General features: G+C 43.1%; 1 protein-coding gene across 1 annotated transcript in view; it reads left to right on the top strand.

Annotated features, from left to right (window-relative positions):
• LOC120019839 (cadherin-18-like) overlaps positions 1–20,860 on the top strand; it is a 40,841-nt gene that overhangs the window by 2,343 nt on the left and 17,638 nt on the right. Inside the window, exons 2-3 of the mRNA XM_038963255.1 lie at positions 13,357–13,651; positions 14,109–14,228. Coding sequence (XP_038819183.1) covers positions 13,357–13,651; positions 14,109–14,228 — 415 coding nt within the window. The remainder of the gene's footprint in view (positions 1–13,356; positions 13,652–14,108; positions 14,229–20,860) is intronic.

Below are 20,860 nucleotides of genomic sequence, written 5' to 3'. Positions count from 1 at the left end.
GAGTCTGCCAATAAGAATGTGGTGATTGATAGAGTCGAAAGCCTTGGCCAGGTCGATGAAGACGGCTGCACAGTATTGTCTTTTATCGATGGCTGTTATGATATCGTTTAGGACCTTGAGCATGGCTGAGGTGCACCCATGACCAGCTCGGAAACCAGATTGCATAGTGGAGAGGGTACGGTGGGATTCGAAATAGTCGGTGATCTGTTTATTATCTTGGCTTTTGAAGATTTTAGAAAGGCAGGACAGGATGGATATATATCTATAACAGTTTGGGTCTAAGGTGTCTCCCCCTTTGAAGAGGGGGATGACCGCGGCAGCTTTCCAATCTTTGGGATCTCAGCCGATACGAAAGAGAGGTTGAACAGGCTAGTAAGGGATTGCAACAATTGCAGTGGATAATTTTAGAAAGAGAGGTGCCAGATTGTCTAGCCCAGCTGATTTGTAGGGGTCCAGATTTTGCAACTCTTTCAGAACATCAGCTATCTGGATTTCGGTGAAGGAGAAATGGGGGAGGCATGGGCAAGTTGCTGTGGGGGGTGCAGGGCTGTTGTCCGGGGTAGGGGTAGCCAGGTGGAAAGCATGGCCAGCTGTAGAAAAATGCTTATTGAAATTCTCAGTTATCGTGGATTTATCGGTGGTGACAGTGTTTCCTAGCCTCAGTGCAGTGAGCAGCTGGGAGGAGGTGCTCTTATTCTCCATGGACTTTACAGTGTCCCAGAACTTTTTGGAGTTTGTGCTACACGATGCACATTTCTGTTTGAAAAAGCTAGCCTTTGCTTTCCTATCTGCCTGTGTATATTGGTTCCTATCTTCCCTGAAAGTTGCATATCGCGGGGGCTATTCGGTGCTAATGCAGAACGCCACAGGATGTTTTTGTGCTGGTCAAGGGCAGTCAGGTCTGAAGTGAACCAAGGGCTATATCTGTTCCTGGTTCTACACTTTTTGAATGGAGCATGCTTATTTAAAATGGTGAGGAAAGCAATTTTAAAGAATAACCAGGCATCCTCTACTGACGGAATGAGGTCAATATCCTTCCAGGATACCCGGGCCAGGTCGATTAGAAAGGCCTGCTCGCTGAAGTGTTTTAGGGAGCGTTTGACAGTGATGAGGGGTGGTCATTTGACCGCAGACCAATTACGGACGCAGGCAATGAGGCAGCGATCTCTGAGATCCTGGTTGAAGACAGCAGAGGTGTATTTAGAGGGCAGGTTGGTCAGGATGATATCTAAGAGGGTGCCCGTGTTTACGGATTTGGGGTTGTACCTGGTAGGTTCATTGATCATTTGTGTGAGATTGAGGGCATCTAGCTTAGATTGTAGGACGGCCGGGGTGTTAAGCATGTCCCAGTTTAGGTCACCTAACAGTACGAGCTCTGAAGATAGATGGGGGGCAATCAATTCACATATGGTATCCAGGGCACAGCTGGGGGCAGAAGGTGATCTATAACAAGTGGCAACGGTGAGAGTCCTGTTTTTGGAAAGGTGTATTTTTAGAAGCAGAAGCTTGAATTGTTTGTGCACAGACCTGGATAGTATGACAGAACTCTGCAGGCTATTTCTACAGTAGATTTCAACTCCGCCCCCTTTGGCAGTTCTATCTTGACGGAAAATGTTGTAGTTGGGTATGGAAAGCTCAGGATTTTTGGTGGCCTTCCCAAGCCAGGATTCAGACACGGCTAGGACAGTCGGGTTGTCAGGGTGTGCTAAAGAACTTAGGGAGGAGGCTTCTGATGTTAACATGCATGAAACCAAGGCTTTTACAGTTACAGAAGTCAACATATGAGAGCGCCTGGAGAATGGGAGTGGAGCTAGGCGCTGCAGGGCCTGGATTCGCCTCTACATCACCAGAGGAACAGAGGAGGAGTAGGATAAGGGTACGACTAAAGGCTATAAGAACTAGTCGTCTAGTGCGTTCGGAACAGAGAGTAAAAGGTGCAGGTTTCTGGGCACGAAAGAATAGATTCAAGGCATATTGTACAGACAAGGGTATGGTAGGATGTAAGTACAGTGGAGATAAACCTAGGCATTGAGTGATGATGAGAGAGGTTTTGTCTCTAGAGATCATTTAATCCAGGTGAGGTCACCACATGTGTGGGAGGTGGAACAAAGGGGCTAGCTAAGGCATATTGAGCAGGGCTTGAGGCTCTACAGTGAAATAAGACAATAATCACTAACCAAAACAGCAATAGACAAGGCATATTGACATTAGGGAGAGGCATGCGTAAACGAGTGATCATAGGGACCAGTGGGAAGCTAGGCGAGCTGGAGACACGGCGATTCAGACAGCTAGCGGGCCGGGGCTAGCAGGCTAACAGAAGGGCCTTAAGGGGATGTCGCGACGGAAGTTTGTTGTAGCCCCCTTGGACGGTTACGTCAGCAGACCAGTTGTGATGGATCATCAGGGCTCCGTGTAGGCAGTAAAAGGGTCCAGGCCAATTGGCAAAATAGGTATTATAGCCCAAGAAATTGGCTGAACGACCTCTTCAGGTAACAGTCCGATATGCTCTAGACAGCTAGCGGACCGCGGCTAGCAGGCTAGCGGATGGGCCTTCAGGGGACGTCGCGACGGAGGAGCCTGTTTAAACCCACCGGGCGGATTACGTCGGTAGACAAGTCGTGATGGATCGGCGGGGCTCCATGTCGGCAGTAAAAGGGGTCCAGGCAAATTTGGCAATATAGGTATTGCCCAAGGAGTGGCTGATGGACCTCTTCAGCTAGCCGGGAGATGGGCCTAGCAAGAGGCTAGTTCCAGGCTAACTGGTGCTTGCTTCGGGACAGAGACGTTAGCCAGGGGTAGCCACTCGGATAGCAGCTAGCTAGGTGCGATGGTCCAGGTTTAAAGGTTCAGAGCTTGTGGTAGGAGATGTGTAGAAAGAGCAGTCCGGTAAGCTCTGGGTTGAATTGGGCTGTGCAGACTGGCAGGAGGTGACTGGGCTATGGTTACCTGATGACCACTAGCAGTGGCTAACTGACTACTAGCTAGTTAGCTGGCAAGCTTCTGTTGGGGTTCTAAAGTATTCAAAATAGCAGATCCATAGCACATTGGGTGAGGCAGGTTGCAGGAGAGTATGTTGAAATTGAGGTAAAAAATATATCCGAAATATATACAAAGAAAAAAATATATATACATGGGACACGACAAGATAAAGACATCTGAACTGCTATGCCATCTTGGAAAATACTGAACAGGGTATGGTAGTAGGTGTCAGGCGCACCGATTTGGGCCTGACCTAGAAAACTGTGTTATACTTTTCACAGCTTCATATGTGTCAGCGTGATGAAAGGATGAAAAATGGCCACATGTATCTGAATTTTCTCAACTCTGCTCTGCTGTGACTAATTAGCTATACAACCTTATCCTACATCACAGCTACTATATATACCTAGCTGTTCTCTGTATAGGCTAGACATGTACTGCACACTGAGTGTTGAAACTACACTTTCCTCTGATTTAGATAACAAGGTTACAGCCCCAGTCCACATACATCCCAACCTCTTATCAATCAATGGGATTGACGTGTAGAGGTGGTGTTGGTGCAGCGGAGGCCAGAGATGGTTGATATAGTAGCGCACCGTTAATACTACCAAGTCTCTCAGGCAGCAGTGCCATCACCTCTCACTACAATCTTAGAATAAATTGTTCCAAAGGGTTATTCGGCTGTCCCCATAGGCAAACACTTTTTCGTTCCAGGTAAAACCCTTTTTGGTTCTAGATAGAACTCTTGGGTTCCATGTAGAAACCTCTGTGGAAAGCGTTCTACATGCAACCAAAAAGGGTTCTACCTGGAACCCAAAAGGGTTCTTCAAAGGGTTCTCCTATGGGGACAGCCGAAGAACCCTTATTGGTTCTAGATTGCACCTTTTTTCCAAGAGTGTAGAGTTAGACAGTATGATTAAATATCCCTTATCAGACCTCAGAGACAAATATTACATAAAATCTTTCACCCCGGCTCACTAATACCAAGACTGGGTATAAAACAATTATTGTCAGTGAGCTCTTGCTGCAGCATAAAAATTGACCTTTCCATCAGCGTGCCTCATGTAATTTGTGGTTAGCAAAGGGGGTAGATTCCTGATTTAATCAGTCGGCGGGTTCTTGGAGCGTAGTCAGTTTATCAGCCTCTGTACAAGCCTATACCAGTGAACTTGGCTCCATGGGAATTTATTAGTGGATAGCTGCCAGTGTATGGGAAGACAGTTTTGTGTCATTATTTAAGAGCATTCTAAATGGCATCATTGTGTAATTCAATCAAATCCTACAAAATAAATGTGTAGGCTATGCAGTCTTTGTTTGCAAACTAGGCTATTGCCGCCCTGTGCATACACACTTCTTATTCCAAAAACGCTTCTAAAACTGCTTCTAAAACTGGAAGTATCTATAGTATGCCTGTGAAAGTCTATAACTGGATGTAGTAGTGGAGGGATTTTAAAGTGAAATCTTGCAGTATAGCAACTGAGCCTATTTTTCCTCCCTGTAGATATAAACTCAGCAAAACAAGAAACATCCTCTCACTGTCAACTGCATTTATTTTCAGCAAACTTAACATGTGTAAAAATGTGTATGAACATAACAAGATTCAACAACTGAGACATAAACTGAACAAGTTCCACAGACATGTGACTAACAAAAATGTAATAATGTGTCCCTGAACAAAGGGGGGATCAAAATCAAAAGCAACTGTCAGTATCTGGTGTGGCCACCAGCTGTATTAAGTACTGCAGTGCATCTCCTCCTCATGGACTGCACCAGATTTGCCAGTTCTTGCTGTGAGATGTTACTCCACTCTTCCACCGAGGCACCTGCATGTTCCCAGACATTTCTGGGGGGAATGGCCCTAGACCTCACCCTCCAATCCAACAGGTCCCAGATGTGCTCAATGGGATTGAGATCCGGGCTCTTCGCTGGCCATGGCAGAACACTGACATTCCTGTCTTGCAGGAAATCACACATAGAATGAGCAGTATGGCTGGTGGCATTGTCATGCTGGAGGGTCATGTCAGGATGAGCCTGCAGGAAGGGTACCATATGAGGGAGGCGGATGTCTTCCCTGTAATCCACAGCATTGAGATTGCCTGCAATGACAACAAGCTCAGTCCGATGATGCTGTGACACACTTCCCCAGGCCATGACAGACCCTCCACCTCCAAATCGATCCCACTCCAGAGTACAGGCGTCGGTGTGACGCTCATTCCTTCGACGATAAACGCGAATCCAACCATCACCCCTGGTGAGAACCTGCCTTACAACAGGGCTACAAGCCCTCAATCCAGCCTCTCTCAGCCTATTGGGGACAGTCTGAGCACTGATGGAGGGATTGTGCATTCCTGGTGTATCTCGGGCAGTTGTTGTTGCCATCCTGTACCTGTCCTGCAGGTGTGATTTTCGAATGTACCGATCCTGTGCAGGTGTTGTTACACGTGGTCTGCCACAGCGAGGACAATCAGCTGTCCGCCCTGTCTCCCTGTAGCGCTGTCTTAGGTGTCTCACAGTACGGACATTGCAATTTATTGCCCTGGCCACATCTGCAGTCCTCATGCCTCATTGCAGCATGCCTAAGGCACATTCACACAGATGAGCAGGGACCCTGGACATCTTTATTTTGGTGTTTTTCAGAGTCAGTAGAAAGGCCTCTTTAGTGTCCTAAGTTTTCATAACTGTGAGCTTAATTGCCTACCGTCTGTAAGCTGTTAGTGTCTTAATGACCGTTCCACAGGTGCATGTTCATTAATTGTTTATGGTTCATTGAACAAGCAAGGAAACAGTGTTTAAACCCTTTACAATGAAGATCTGTGAGGTTATTTGTATTTTTACGAATTATCTTTGAAAGACAGGGTCCTGAAAAAGGGACGTTTCTTTTTTTGCTGAGTTTAGCATTTTCCCTTATGTGAAATTCTATGAAGTAAAGGTGTACAAGCACAATAACTCATTCTTTCACAAAGAGTGACAAAAAACTCACCATATGGAAAAAGTGGACAGCAGACACACAGGCTGCTTGCATATCGTGAAATCAGATCATGCTCTGCATCCATTCTGCAACCAGGCCCCTGGTGATATATTACCAAAGTGGATAGTTCCATATATTTATTTATCTGTTTGGGGTTTTTCCCCCCACGGCTCTTTTTTATCCTTTCATCTCTTTGATAATGCAGGGCCTCGGGTAAGCATCAGTCATGAGCTGTACTCCCATTACCCTGCTAGTGAATAAAGGCACCATAGCGAAAGATAAATGAATGCTACTCTCTCACTGCAGGCAGCGTGTTCTGTGAGCGAGAGCAGTATTCTGGGCCAGTGGAAATGCTTGCGCCAGCCCAACCTTCCTGAGAAAGCCAAGGTTATCATCACAGTAGTTCCACCAACTTCCACTGAATGATATCGGCCTTGGATTCTTATGTACTGTATATTACACCTACTGCGTACTACGCAATAACATTTATTATTGTGTCGTAGCCTATTACACTGTGTTTTGGAGTGTCCTAAGAGGACAATAAAGTCCACTACTTAACGCACATGTTGTAAATTTGGTCCTTTATGTGTCTTGGACACCCTCCATATGATTCTGTAGCAAACAGGGTTGCTGCGTGTACCCTCTTAAGGCATGGGAGGCGGTGTGGAGGTGAACACTGTCTTTGCTAATTGCTCTCTGCTAAGGGATTACTCTCACTGCCAAGAATTAAGAGCAGCGTGTGTGTGTGTGTGTTTAACTATCCTTGTGGAGACCAGAGGGTTAGTTTTAGGGTTAGGGGTTAGCTAAAATAGGATTTTGAACGTGACTGAATTGTGTGTCCCCACAAGGTTAGTGTGTGTGTGTGTGTGTGTGTGTGTGTGTGTGTGTGTGTGTGTGTGTGTGTGTGTGTGTGTGTGTGTGTGTGTGTGTGTGTGTGTGTGTGTGTGTGTGTGTGTGTGTGTGTGCGTGTGTGTGTGTGTGTGTGTGTGCGCGCGCACACGTCTGAAGGGTTGAAGGTGGAGGCAATAAAAACCATACACTGAGGAATGTATAATATACAGCTTTATGATTGTAACTGCCAACAGCTGCTGGCTTTGTTCTTCATTCAGGACATTTCCCCTCAGTGTCTGTAGAGAAAATAGCATTCTGCCAAAGAGCAAACACTTGCATTCATAATAGGATAACTGACTTGGCTGGCCAGTTGTGTTGTTATACAGATGATGCAAGCCAGCTCCAACAGCTTTGGTGCTGTCAAGCTTTTCTTTAATGGTTTGTTATCCATCATTCACTTTCATCCTTACAGAACCGCCCTCAGCATCAGCACCACAGCTGTCTGGAAACATGGAGGCTTGGGTGCATCCCAATAATCTCTCCTTCCTCCTGAGGTGTGCACTTGTTCACTACTCCCCCAAAATGTAAAAGCATTGGATTGGTGAAGGCATGGGCTAGAGGGAGTTTCCATAAACCAGCATTTTTTTAAATGCATGAGGGCAACTGAATAACAAGTGATTATTGCGATTCAGCCCATGTTCTTAAGAAGTGGTGTATTGATATGAATGGAGAAGTCATACTCTGGTTGCTATATTTATGATATTCTATCAGATCCATTTTAAAGCTAATGGGGGTGTTTTACACCTCTCTCAAATGACCTTCCACGCCACTTGACTTGTTTAAGTGTTTGTAAAAAGCCATGTGCCAGGCACGCAGGCACAACCCTGAAATATTCAGACGACACGTCAACAAGGTACAACAGATTTCATTTGCAATGATGCAACTTGGTGTAGCACAACTAATCTGGATAGAGCTGGATTAACCCGTTTGTCTGTTCAGACATTGCATTGACTTTGTTCTGCTAGGCTACGAAGGGGGATACATTAGTATCAAAATGTCAAGGCAGTTAGAAACACTGTTCTTCTTGTTCTTGTTTTCAACGTTTTACATCGGAGTTGACACAGCATTTTTATATAGATCAGTATCAGATGATACCCCAATGATTTAGCCTAGCTAAAAGAGTGTGGATTTTCTTTGCATAACATAGGCTGCATGTGATATGTCACAACAACAATGATGCATGATTAATTTATGTAACGATGTACGCTGCGAGTCGGGAAGCAAGTTCAGGGAGTGAATACATTTAATTAATAAATGAAACAAACATGTAACACATACAGCGCACCGACTTGGAACAAAAACAGAAACAATGACGACTGGGGAAGAAACCAAAGGGAGTGACACAAAGGGCAGGTAATCAAGGAGGTGATGGAGTCCAGGTGAATGTCATGATGTGCCTAACGCTGGTGACAGGTGTGCGCCGTAACGAGCAGCCTGGTGACCTAGAGGCCGGAGAGGGAGCACACGTGACAGTACCCCCTCCCCAACACGTGGCTCCAGCTTCAGGACACCGACCAAGATGACGATCCCGAGGATCAGGAGCGGACTGGTCACCTCTGCTAAGGCGCGGGAACCTGTCGATCCGGCGGAGGCGCGGGAGCATGACGACCTAGAGCGCCGGAGAGAGAGCATACATGACAGTACCCCCTCCCCGGCGCGTTCAGCTCCAGCCGCAGGACACCAACCACAGGGACGATCCCGGGGATCCGGAGCGGACCGGTCGCCTCCGTTGAGGCGCAGAAACCTGACGAACCGGCTGAGGAGTGAACCTGATGAGCCGGCTGAGACCTCCCCGTTTGCCTCGGCTGAGGCATGGGAACCTGTTCACCCAGCTTCAGCATGGGAGCCTATCGAACCCACTGAGGCATGGGAGCCTACAAACCGGCTGAGGCCTCCCAGGTAGGTCCGGCTCCAACACCCGGACCCGACATCACCCCCGACACAAAAATAAGAATTACACTCCCCGATGCTTCCCTTTGTTGAGTCGTCATTCTGTAACGATGTACGCTGCGAATCGGTAAGCAATTTCAGGCACTGAATACATTTAATTAATAAATGTAACACATACAGCGCACCGACATGGAACAAAAACAGAAACAATGACGACTGGGGAAGAAACCAAAGGGAGTGACATATAAAGGGCAGGTAATCAACGAAGTGATGGAGTCCAGGTGAATGTCATTATGCTCCTAATGCTGGTGACAGGTGTGCGCCCTAACGAGCTGCCTGGTGACCTAGAGGCAGGAGAGCTGTATCAGCTGTACAGCAGAGACTTTCCCATTCAGGATTTGTATGAATTAGTAATGTCTACACAACAAACAGATTATTTTTTAACCTCTGAACACTAAAATGGCATGTAGTGATAGCGTTATGCAGGTATGTGAGAATTTTTTAAAAGAATTCTGCCAGTCTGCTTTTGATTTAAGTGAATACAAAAACCGTCGGGTACGCAGGCTACTTGTACACTAAGGGTGGGTTGCACCAACATGGATCAACTCTTAAACTGGGTTAAATTAAGGTTTATCTATTAATCTTGTTGCACCAAATGTTAAACCTAGTTTTAAATGAAGCCTAGTTAAATTAAAACGTTTCTCTAATCTAAATTTTGTTTTCACTTGATTAATTTTAAGCCTGTTGCTCAAAGAATGTAAAAAATATATATATACATTTATATTGGAGATTAATTCTAAACTGGCACTTGAGGTGGTTTAACTGATAAAATGGCAGCATATCTTCTGTGGAGAGACCAAAACGACAGAGTTCTTCAGAGAATAATTAGAGACAGAATGAATCCTGTTGAGTTTATGATAATTAACTCATTATTAGTAGGCTATTTACGTGCCCCTTTTGTACAACAATTGAATTGGAGCTTATGATATGTCCAGCCTTGGTACGAATGATAATGTTATGCAACATGCTGTAACGGGCCTGATATTGGTAACATTGTAGTGTAGTATCAATCAAATGCATTTATAAAGCCCTTCTTACATTAGCTGATGTCACAAAGTGCTGTACAGAAACCCAGCCTAAAACCCAAAACAGCAAGCAATGCAGGTGTAGAAGCACGGTGGCTAGGAAAAACTCCCTAGAAAGGCCAGAACCTAGGAAGAAACCTAGAGAGGAACCAGGCTATGAGGGGTGGCCAGTCCTCTTCTGGCTGTGCCGGGTGGAGATCATAACAGAACATGGCTAAGATGTTCAAAGATGACCAGCAGGGTCAAATAATAACAATCACAGTGGTTGTTATTATTTGGAACAGGTCAGCAACTCAGGAGTAAATGTCAGTTGGCTTTTCATAGCCGATCATTCAGAGTATCTCTACCGCTCCTGCTGTCTCTAGAGAGTTGAAAACAGCAGGTCTGAGAGCGAGAGAGAGAGAGAGAGAGAGAGAGAGAGAGAGAGAGAGAGAGAGAGAGAGAGAGAGAGAGAGAGAGAGAGAGAGAGAGAGAGAGAGAGAGAGAGAGAGAGAGAGAGAGAGAGAGAGAGAGAGAGAGAGAGAGAGAGAGAGAGAGAGAGAGAGAGAGAGAGAGAGAGAGAGAGAGAGAGAGAGAGAGAGAGAGAGAGAGAGAGAGAGAGTTTAGTCAGCCTATCAGAAGCCCACTCCAGAGCTTAAATTCACACAGGACACCAGATAACACAGGAGAAATACTCCAGATATAACAGACTGACCCTATCCCCCTACACATAAACTACTGTAGCATAAAGACTGGAGGCTGAGACAGGAGGGGTCGGGAGACACTGTGGCCCCGTCCGACGATACCCCCGGACAGGGCCAAACAGGCAAGATATAACCCCACCCACTTTGCCAAAGCACAGCCCCCACATCACTAGACACGGCCGAGTATAGCTCACAAAGATCTCCGCCACGGCACAACCCAAGGGCAGGACCCGGACAGGAAGATCACGTCAGTGGAAGAGCACCAGTAAGCCAGTGACTCAGCCCCTATATTAGGGTTAGAAGCAGAGAATCCCAGTGGGGAGAGGGGAACCGGCCAGGCAGAGACAGTAAGGGCTGTTCATTGCTCCAGTGCCTTTCCGTTCACCTTCACACTCCTGGGCCAGACTACATTCAATCATATGACCCACTGAAGAGATGAGTCTTCAATAAGGACTAAAGGTTGAGACTGAGTCTGCGTCTCTCACATGGGTAGGCAGACCATTCCATAAAAATGGAGCTCTATAGGAGAAAGCCCTGCCTCCAGCTGTTTGCTTAGAATTTCTAGGGACAGTAAGGAGGCCTGTGTCTTGTGACTGTTGCGTACGTGTAGGTATGTACGGCAGGACCAAATCGGAAAGATAGGTAGGAGCAAGCCCATGTAATGCTTTGTAGGTTAGCAGTAAAACCTTGAAATCAGCCCTTGCCTTAACAAGAAGCCAGTGTAGAGAGGCTAGCACTGGAGTAATATGATCAAATTAGCCTTAACGTTAGTTTGAACGTGCATTATAGGCATTGATATTTACCAGTTATTTATGCTTACTAAATATTGATGGGTCAAGTTGTCCGTTATCATCATAGTGGTTATGGAGAGGGGCAAACTGCTGGGGAATCATCTTGCATAACTTCTTGGTGATAGGAACAATTCCCTTGGACGGAGGCCCCCAACGGCTCCGGTCTTTAATAGCCTGTCTCTCCTCTGCCGCATCCTTTCACTGTAAAAAAAAAAATCCAGCTCGTTTTCATCCGATTTGGGTCTCTCTTCTCTTTAATCCGCGTCGATCCATTACATTTGGTGCATAAAATGGCCCAGGTGTCTTCCTTCTTTTTGAAAGTCGTGTTGTCTGTCTTCTTATCCTCCAGTACATTACTGAATTCCTCCATCAGCTCCGACAAGAGTTTTTTTCATAAGCGGAGAAATTTGAACTTATTTGACGTGCCATAGTGGACAAATAATAAAATGACTAAATAACGTTAAGTAATGACAATAATAACTAATATTGTATGCTAGCTAGCTTGGTTTATAAACTAGCTAGCTACAGTAGATTACGTTAACTAACAAATTTGTTTTCTGTCTAGCACTGGCAAATAACAGATTTTATTTCAAATCAGCCAACCCATGAGAACCTTTCAAGATGGAGATGCAGTAATTCAAACATTACATTGCTATTATTTCATCAAGGAACAGCAACATTTGTGGCCTCATTTGTGAAGTAGGCTAGCTACTTCGTTTCAACTCACAAAATACTTCATATATTGGTGTAACATGTCACTAATCATAGTTTAACTGATCCAGATTCAAAATTAAGAGGTGCAACACATCTCTGATTAATTATAAACCTAGATTTACAAAACCTAGATTAATCCTAGATTAATTTAAACCATGTTGGTGCAACCCACCCTAACATTCTGTAGATTTATACAGCAGGTACAGTACCCCTCTGGTAAACTTATTTTTAAGTTATGGTTAAGTTACTACCATTAGAAATGCTCATGGAAAATAAGGGGCAATTTTTGTTCCTCTCCTGAAGTGACTGAACTAGAATCGACCTCAACTCCAGGGGTTGCAACCAAAATTATTTTCCAATCGTTTCATTCTGAACAGAACCACTATATATTTTTTCCCGTTACACTGTTCCGACCAGCAGAATAAAGTTCTGAACCAGAACGAACCCCCAAAAAGTATGTGTTATATCGTTCCTTTCTGTTCCTCTTTTACCTGTAAAATCAAGTTTTTTACATTTAGCTTATTAAGTTACTTCACCAATCAGTGCAGACAGAGCAGGCAATCTAGTTGTTTACATGCATGATGGACTATGGCGCAAGATGCGACTGCAATTCTGCGGGTGGGGAGTGCGCAAGATAGGGTTGAGCACTGGGCATCTTGTTATGACATGCATTATCTGAAATAGGTCCACAGAATTATACCTAGAAATTTGAATGTCCTTTGAGCTAGCTAGCTAACAAGCTTGTGTGTGCAGAGCGGAACCAGAATTAATGAAGTCACAGGGGACACGTCTTACCTTTTTGTCGTTAATACATCCAACGAAATGCGATAACTATGCCTATAGTATCCTTAAACAGCATTGAAAAAGTTAATCCATTCTTCTGTAGCTAATAAATCATCTCTATCTTCTGAACCAAGCTTCTAAGATAGGTACGGTAGCCTATGCTTCGGAGGGGGGGGGGGGGCAGGTAGCCTAACACACAGGCAAAGATTTTCTGCTTGCAGCAGGCAGACGCTGGAATACATTTTTGAGTGACAGAGTGAGGACTTTGCATTAGAGCTTTGTTCCGATTTGTTGTGGGACTAGAAAAAAAATCTGTAATGTAAAATAACGCTATTAAACGGTTCCCATGCTTTTAAAATAATGGTTCTGTTCCGGAACAGTATGGATCATTTTCGTTCCAGGTTCCGTTTCTGTTCATTGAAAAATGTCCTTATTTTCCGGGTATTTGGTTCTGTTCCCTGAACCGGTTCCAACACATGGTCAACCATGGTGGTGAAATCCATGGGTATAGTTTTCTATGTTCAAATGAGTATTGTTATCTGTGTGTAAAATTTCTGTAATTTCCTTCCCAGCTGCACTCCAACTCAGACAAAGGAGACGGCTCCGTCAGATACTTGCTGACGGGAGAGGGCGCTGGCACTATATTCGTCATCAATGAGGTCACAGGGGACATCCATGCCAGCAAGAGCCTGGACCGGGAGAAGAAGGGCCACTATGTCTTACATGCCCAGGCCATCGATCGTTACACCAATAGATCTCTAGAGCCTGAGTCCGAATTCATTATCAAGGTCCAGGATGTCAACGACAATGCACCCAAGTTTCCAGATGGCCCATTTGCTGCTGCTGTTCCCGAGATGGCCGATGTTGGTAAGGCAGAATACTGACAACATATTTTTGAAATGCTGGGTGCACCTGGCTGGAGGGAGCTGGCTTTGTACCCTGACTGTGAGAGCAGTCACATCATTAGCTGGGTCATCAGTATTGCTACAGATCCCTACTGCATCCAGAGGCAGTCAGGCATTAATGTACAACTCTGTAAATGGATTTTGACAGTCCTGATAAATGGGTTTGGATTAATTGGGAGATAACAGATTTCGGCCTCACTTTATGCGATACAGAAACACTCTGTGGTATTTTTAGATTTGCACGTAGTTTTACTATAAAAAAACCATGACAATATAGTGAGTTGTGCTACATTATGCCATTATAGTTTTGACAGTGATCATGGCACATTGTACTTGTACTGTCTGTGAGTTGGTGTGGTTGTAGTTAAATGGGTTTTGTGTGGAAATACAGTACTGATATAACCGTTCCTTCCATGCAGGCACATCAGTGTTTCAGCTCACAGCCACAGACGCAGACGACCCCACCTATGGGAACAGTGCCAAGATTGTGTATAGCGTACTACAGGGACAGCCTTACTTCTCTGTAGATCCAAAAACCGGTGAGACGCTACTTAACATTCACTGCAATATAACGCTGCATGTGTGAATTGCTTCTGCCAAGTGAAAATAGCTTTGTTCTACAGTATATGTTTTATTAGATGTTGATTGTTGTAATCAGGCTGTTAAACTGTGAAAAGGGCCAAAGTGCCTCATGATGATGTTTAATGACACAGCTGATTACAGAGGCAATAAGCTCAAATTGGGTCTAGTTTTCGAGAAAGCTGCGGTACTATGTGTGTTCAATAAATTACACAGTCGAGGGAAAAAGACAGCAATAGTGTTCCTCGGTCTTAAAAAGAGATACCTGCCAACTGTTCTGTATTCTAGCGTTCTTAATCCCCCTCCCGCTCATTGTATAAAGGTTCTCAGACATCTTGTTCTTTGCTTTGAAGACATAAGAGAAATAAAAAAGCCTTGAATAACTTTGAAAAAACATCCACCCATGACAAAATACACAACATTACCAAAAGTATATGGACACCTGCTTGTCGAACATGTTATTCCAAAATCATGGGCATTAATATGGAGTTGGTCCCACCTTTGCTGCTATAACATCATCTAGGCTTTCCACTAGATGTTGAAACATTGCTGCGGGGACTTGCTTCCATTCAGCCACGAGAGGATTAGTGAGGTTGGGCGCTGATGCTGTGCGATTAGGCCTGACTTGCAGTTGGCATTCCAATTCACCCCAAATGTGTTCGATAGGGTTGAAGTCAGGGCTCTGTGCAGGCCAGTCAAGTTCTTCCACACCAATCTCAACAAACTATTTCTGTATGGACCTCACTTTGTGAACGGGGGCATTGTCATGCTGAAACAGGAAAGGGCCTTCCCCAAACTGTTTGCAAAACGTTGGACGTACAGAATTGTCTAGAATGTCAGTGTATGCTTCAGTAAGACCATTCTACTGCCAATGTTTATCTATGGAGATTGCATGGTTGTGTTCGCGATTGTATACACTAGTCAGCAACGGGTGTGGCTGAAATAGCCAAATCCACTAATTTGAAGGAGTGTCCACATAGTTTTGTATATAAACTGTGAGGATGCTTTTCAAAGGATTCCAGTCAATGTAATATTAAAACGTTTTATTTCACCTTTATTTTATCAGGTAGTCATACACACATCTAAATACAAATACGAAATGAAGGGTAAAAAATAAAACAAAGTCGTACAAACAAACACATTCGTCAGTAATACGGTCCTCAATCAGCTTTCTGAATTGCCCTAGAAGCACCAAAACATCAAATTGAAGAACGATTTGAAGATTGTTCCACAAATACGGTGTAAAAAAACTAAAAGCTGATTTACCTAACTTAGTAGAGACCAAAGGAATTTAATCCCTAAGACTGTGTAATAACAATAGTTAGATTACAAATTGCTAAATGTTTGTGTCTGTGGTGTGTGTCTGTGTGCAGTACATCCTGATCCTGGGTCCCATGTGGCTCAGTTGGTAGTGCATTGTGCTTGCAACGAAAGGGTTGTGGGTTTGATTCACATGTGGGGCTAGTATGAAACGTTTATGCACTTACTACTTTAAGATGCTCTGGATAAGAGCATTTGCTAAATGACTAAAGTGTGTGTTACAGTGATATGCATACCTAAAGAGAACAAGGTATAAATATAGACATACGTTTTTTTCTTTGCTTCAACAGTCAATGTGTGTTGAGAAGGCAGAGTGAATCTGGCAGTGAGACTGTATTATATGCCATCTGTCAATGCTCAAGATGATAGTCCTAGCCATGTTCCCGTCACATATGCTCAAGTGCTATTGACACACATCAACCCCATGTGCCATGAATGTAACCAAGCACTGGTAATACCACTATGATGGGTCTAGTTTTGTCATTGTATCATCTTAAAAGTATGTTTTATCGATGTCCATGTTGCACTGCTTAACTACTTCAGTGAGTGGTCCTGATTTGGTTTGAGGCATAGATGTGAAGTAGCCTGGCTGGATTGTGGCCATGCCAGCTGTAGTGCATCCTGGGCCATAGCCATGGCAATGCAAGCTGTTCCTGCCTCTCTCCAGCAGTTTATTGGGGCCCCATCAGCAGGAGACCCGGTCACTCAGCTTATAATCAGAGCAGAATCAGAGCTGCCTCTACACTACAATCATCTGTCTGTGATCAGGGAGTGAGGTGTTCAGCTCCTGACCAGTGATCATCACTCACATGCACAAAAGCACACATGCACACACGTACGTATGCATGTGCACACACACACACACACACACACACACACACACACACACACACACACACACACACTCACACACACACATTTACAAAAATGCTTCCTTTTCAGACATAGCTAATCATAACCCGTACAAAAAGCAACATTTGGACGTAGTGAGCATGCAAATGAATCATGAAGCCTTTCTTATGTATAATCGACCATTTTATAGCTGTAAAAAGCTAGATTGTTAGCATAATCAATCTGACCTGGATTAGAAGGTTGAATAAAAGGCCTGAGAGGATACGATACTAAAACAGTATGAACAGTTTACCTGTATCTTCCAATAGACAACAAAAGTCTGGCAGGTAATATTGACTGGTGTAAATAAAGGACCCAGAAGAATATTTCATAACAAGACCTGCATTTAATGGCATTGATTACCCATCCCTGATCTGACTAACATAATTGCAGTAAGCTACCAGTGTTTCCACCATTATACTCCTGTTATATAGTTATATAGACAGCAGTGGTGGAAAAAGTATCCAATGGTCATACTTGAGTAAAACTATAGATGGCTTAATAGAAACTTACTCAAGTAGAGGTAAAAGTCACACAGTAAAATAATACTTGAGTAAAAGTATTTGGTTCTAAATATACTTAAGTATCAAAACTAAATGTAATTGCTAAAATATACTTAAGTATCAAAAGTAAAAGTAGAAGTATAAATAATTTCAAATTCCTTCTATTAAGCAAAGCAGGCCGCACCATTTTCTTGTTTTGAAAATGTATGGATAGCCAGGGGCACACCCCAACACTCATCATTTACAAAAGATGTTTTTGTGTTTAGTGAGTCCGCCAGATCAGAGACAGAAGGGATGACCATGTGCTGTATTGATAAGTGTGTGAATTGGACCATTTTCCTGTCCTGCTAAGCATTCAAAAAGTAATGAGTACTTTTGGGTGTCAGGTAAAATGTATGGAGTAAAAAGTACATTATTTTCTTTAAGAATGTAGTGAAGTAAAAATAAAAGTTGTCAAAAATATAAATAGTAAAATAAATTACAGATACCACAAAAAACAACTTTAGTAGTACTTTACACCACTGGTAGACAGTAAGGAGGACAGCAACTTTCCCATTTGCCTTTTAAGTAGGATATGTTTTTTGTTTGTTTTCACGCAGTCAGGGGATACCGTCCATTCCACTGACTGAAAGGCTGACACGTGTATACATTTTAAAGTGAGCAGGGATTATCAACTTTTAATTTTTGATCAATTGAAGGAATTGCCTGCTGTCCTTTTGGATTTGATTGATATTTACATGTTCATAGTCAGTCTTCTCTAATAATATGTAGTTCATTCACCACCCACCCCCTCCAATGAAGCTAGCCATCTGGCAAAGCATTATAGCCAACATACTGAGCTACATTGATCTTTAAATAAATATCTCCAGAAGATGCTGTAAGGAACAATGGGCAAATGCCTGACATTTGGTATTGTTCTTACTGTATAATGAACAACATGCCTGAACTCTGAATTGCCTTGGCTAAATGAGCAGAGTAGGCATTGTCTACTCTTCAGAGGATCCAGAGGAGAAGAAACTTGTAGTTTGGTTGTGCCTCAGAGAGGCAAAGGGACTACAGTATTGGCTGTGCCTTTGAGAGTCCCTAGGTCCTGAGAGCTGAGGGAAAATGACTGGGGAATCCCAAGGTCAATTGGAAAGCAAACAGCACAACAACATGGCCCTAACAGCCTTTTATCCCTTGTCACAGTGGCACTACATTATTCCTAGTGATGGGGGTGGGGGATAAGCACATTTACATATAATAATAATATTTTAAATGATATATCGTATCATATCGTTTTGACAATATCGCAATATTATTTTTGCGCTAGTTGGCTGTACCTGCACCAAAACTTATTTTTCCTTCATAGCTTGTTCTCCATCTTATTTTTAATAGGGAGACAGTTTGTTTTCAGCACTTTTATTTCCATGACTGATCAAAAGTCATTTTCTCGTGGCTCTCTCTTGTCCCTCTACAGCAGACATATGGCGAGCGATATGTTTGGACCATGGAATCGCATATAAACTCACAGTATTGTATTACAATAGATATCAAATTCTGAGAATCACAATACATATTGTATTGGCACCGAAGCGTTGGTCATATCATATCATGAGGTCCCTGGCAATTCCCAGCACTAATTGTTCCCATATAATGAGAATGGAAGCTGAACAAATTGGTTCTATGGTAATGCCTTAACCTGGACAGAATGAGAATGGAGCGAGACCGGAGTATAATCCATTTGCTGAATTCTGTTATTTGGTCGGGCTAAATTCAGTGTATTCATGTTCAGACAATTTTTTTCTTCTTCCACTGGCTGAATACCGAGAGGCTTTTAAGCATTATTGTGCTTTTGGTCTGTTGACAGCTGAACTTACTTGTCCAGGCAGGTGGTTTGTGGCCACAATGTGTTTGGTGCAATCTCTATGACATTCTCTGGGGCGGAACACTTCTCTGTATTTACTTGTTCTGGCAGGTTGAGCTATCTGTTAGCATGTTTTTCTTTCTCTCATTTTCTCACCATTCATTCATTCATTCATTCATTCATTCATTTGTTCATTCATTCATTAAAGAACAGGAAGTCATTTGTTGAGCATTCAGCGACAGAGTATTTTAGTTTCTGAAAGGAAAACAACCCTGTGAATGGTTGCCCATAAGATACACCATAGCATTGGCAAGGTTTTCTAAAAACCTTTTTAATTTTTTTGTTACATTATACAGTAATTTAACTGTAGCCTTGGGAGGCTGTATTTCAGTGCCTTCATGGTTGTATAAGTATACTGATAAAAAGCATGAGCTGGCGCACACCCCAAAAACGCTGGTAGAGGTGCTGACTAACGGCGAGTAAACTGTATGCTATAGAAATAAATTATAGTGTGCGACTCTCTTTTACAAGCTCGCAGTAATTTATTGGGTAAACCACCAACATGGGCTCCTGAGTGGCGCAGCGGTCTAAGGCACTGCATCTCAGTGCTAGAGGCATCACAACAGACCCTGGTTTGTTTCCAGACTGTATCACAACCAGCCGTGATTGGTAGTCCAATAGGGCAGTGCACAATTGGCCCAGTATGGTTAGGGTTTGGCTGAGGTAGGCCGTCATTGTAAATAAGAATTTGTTCTTAACTGACTTACCTAGTTAAGTAAAACATGTAAATGTTTTGGCATCACTGTGCCTTCTTCAGGGTAATGTCATGAATGCTTGAACCAGGTTATGTAGACAAACAGTGCAATTAGTGCACCCAGTGAAATTATTAGGGGTGTGTCATTGCTACATTTTTTTTTCATTCTCATCACCATAGTAAGACAATCGTTTACAGCATGTTGAATATATTAGGCTATTGTTATCATACTGCTACATTGTTTCCATTTCATTTCATCTTTGTAACGTGATCTTTTGATTAAAGCGTAATGCATAATAAGCATCATCAACAATTATCATGCATTACGGTTGAACCAAAAGATTACATGTAACAAAGATGAAATGGAAACAATGAAATATGTAATATGTATATTAAATTAAATAATCGATATGTAAATAATAATGTATGTTGATGCTATTACTATGTACAATATCTAATTATGTTGCAATATGATAACAATAGCCTAATATATTCAACATTCTATAAATGGTTGTCTTTTATCAGTTACATTGTTTTCATTCGCATCACCCTAATGACTATGACACACCCCTTACTATTGTCTACATAACCTGGTTCAAGCATTCATGACATGACCCTGAAGAAGCCACAGTGATGCGGAAACGGTGGTGGTTTACCCAATAAATGACTGGGAGCGTGTCTATATTTATGTACTTGTAGGCTAACCTTGGTCTTTTGAAGTGTGGATACATAGGGTAAAAAGCAGACTGATGTAACCGCTACAGTATGTGAAGGACAATCAAATAAGTTATAAGGACTCTTCATACATTGGAGTGAAGCCATTTCACGCAGGTGCTCTAAAATGTTATCTCCTTTCTGTTCTGAGTAAACGTATCCTGCTCTTTGTCTGTTCATTGAATGTCACTGTACTCGTTGACAAGACATACTGTACTAATTATCTTGATAAACATATAGGGCACAGAACCAATATCTCCTGACTGGTTAATCAACACATTCATTGATTCAATGTGTGGGGGATGGGTTGACTCGTATTTTCAATTAAGGTTATCACATCTCAAAAAGCTTGGGAAATAACCTTCTTTGAGATGAGTCGTCTTATTGTAATCCATGTGATCCCAATAACTGACAAATGCCTGAGTGTTCCAGAATAACTAGTTAACCCCCACAGTGTGACACCAACCGCAGTTAACTATGGAATGTCAGACCCTGTGTTCTTCTGTTTAGTGGTGGTTGTTCCAGCCAATGTTCCACCAAGGACACCTTGCTTTCAGTACTGAG

Source organism: Salvelinus namaycush, chromosome 25 (assembly GCF_016432855.1).
Source record: "Salvelinus namaycush isolate Seneca chromosome 25, SaNama_1.0, whole genome shotgun sequence".
Classification (NCBI taxonomy): domain Eukaryota; kingdom Metazoa; phylum Chordata; class Actinopteri; order Salmoniformes; family Salmonidae; genus Salvelinus; species Salvelinus namaycush.
The sequence above is the reverse complement of the archived record's forward strand: the minus strand, read 5'-3'. Positions and strand labels throughout refer to the sequence as shown.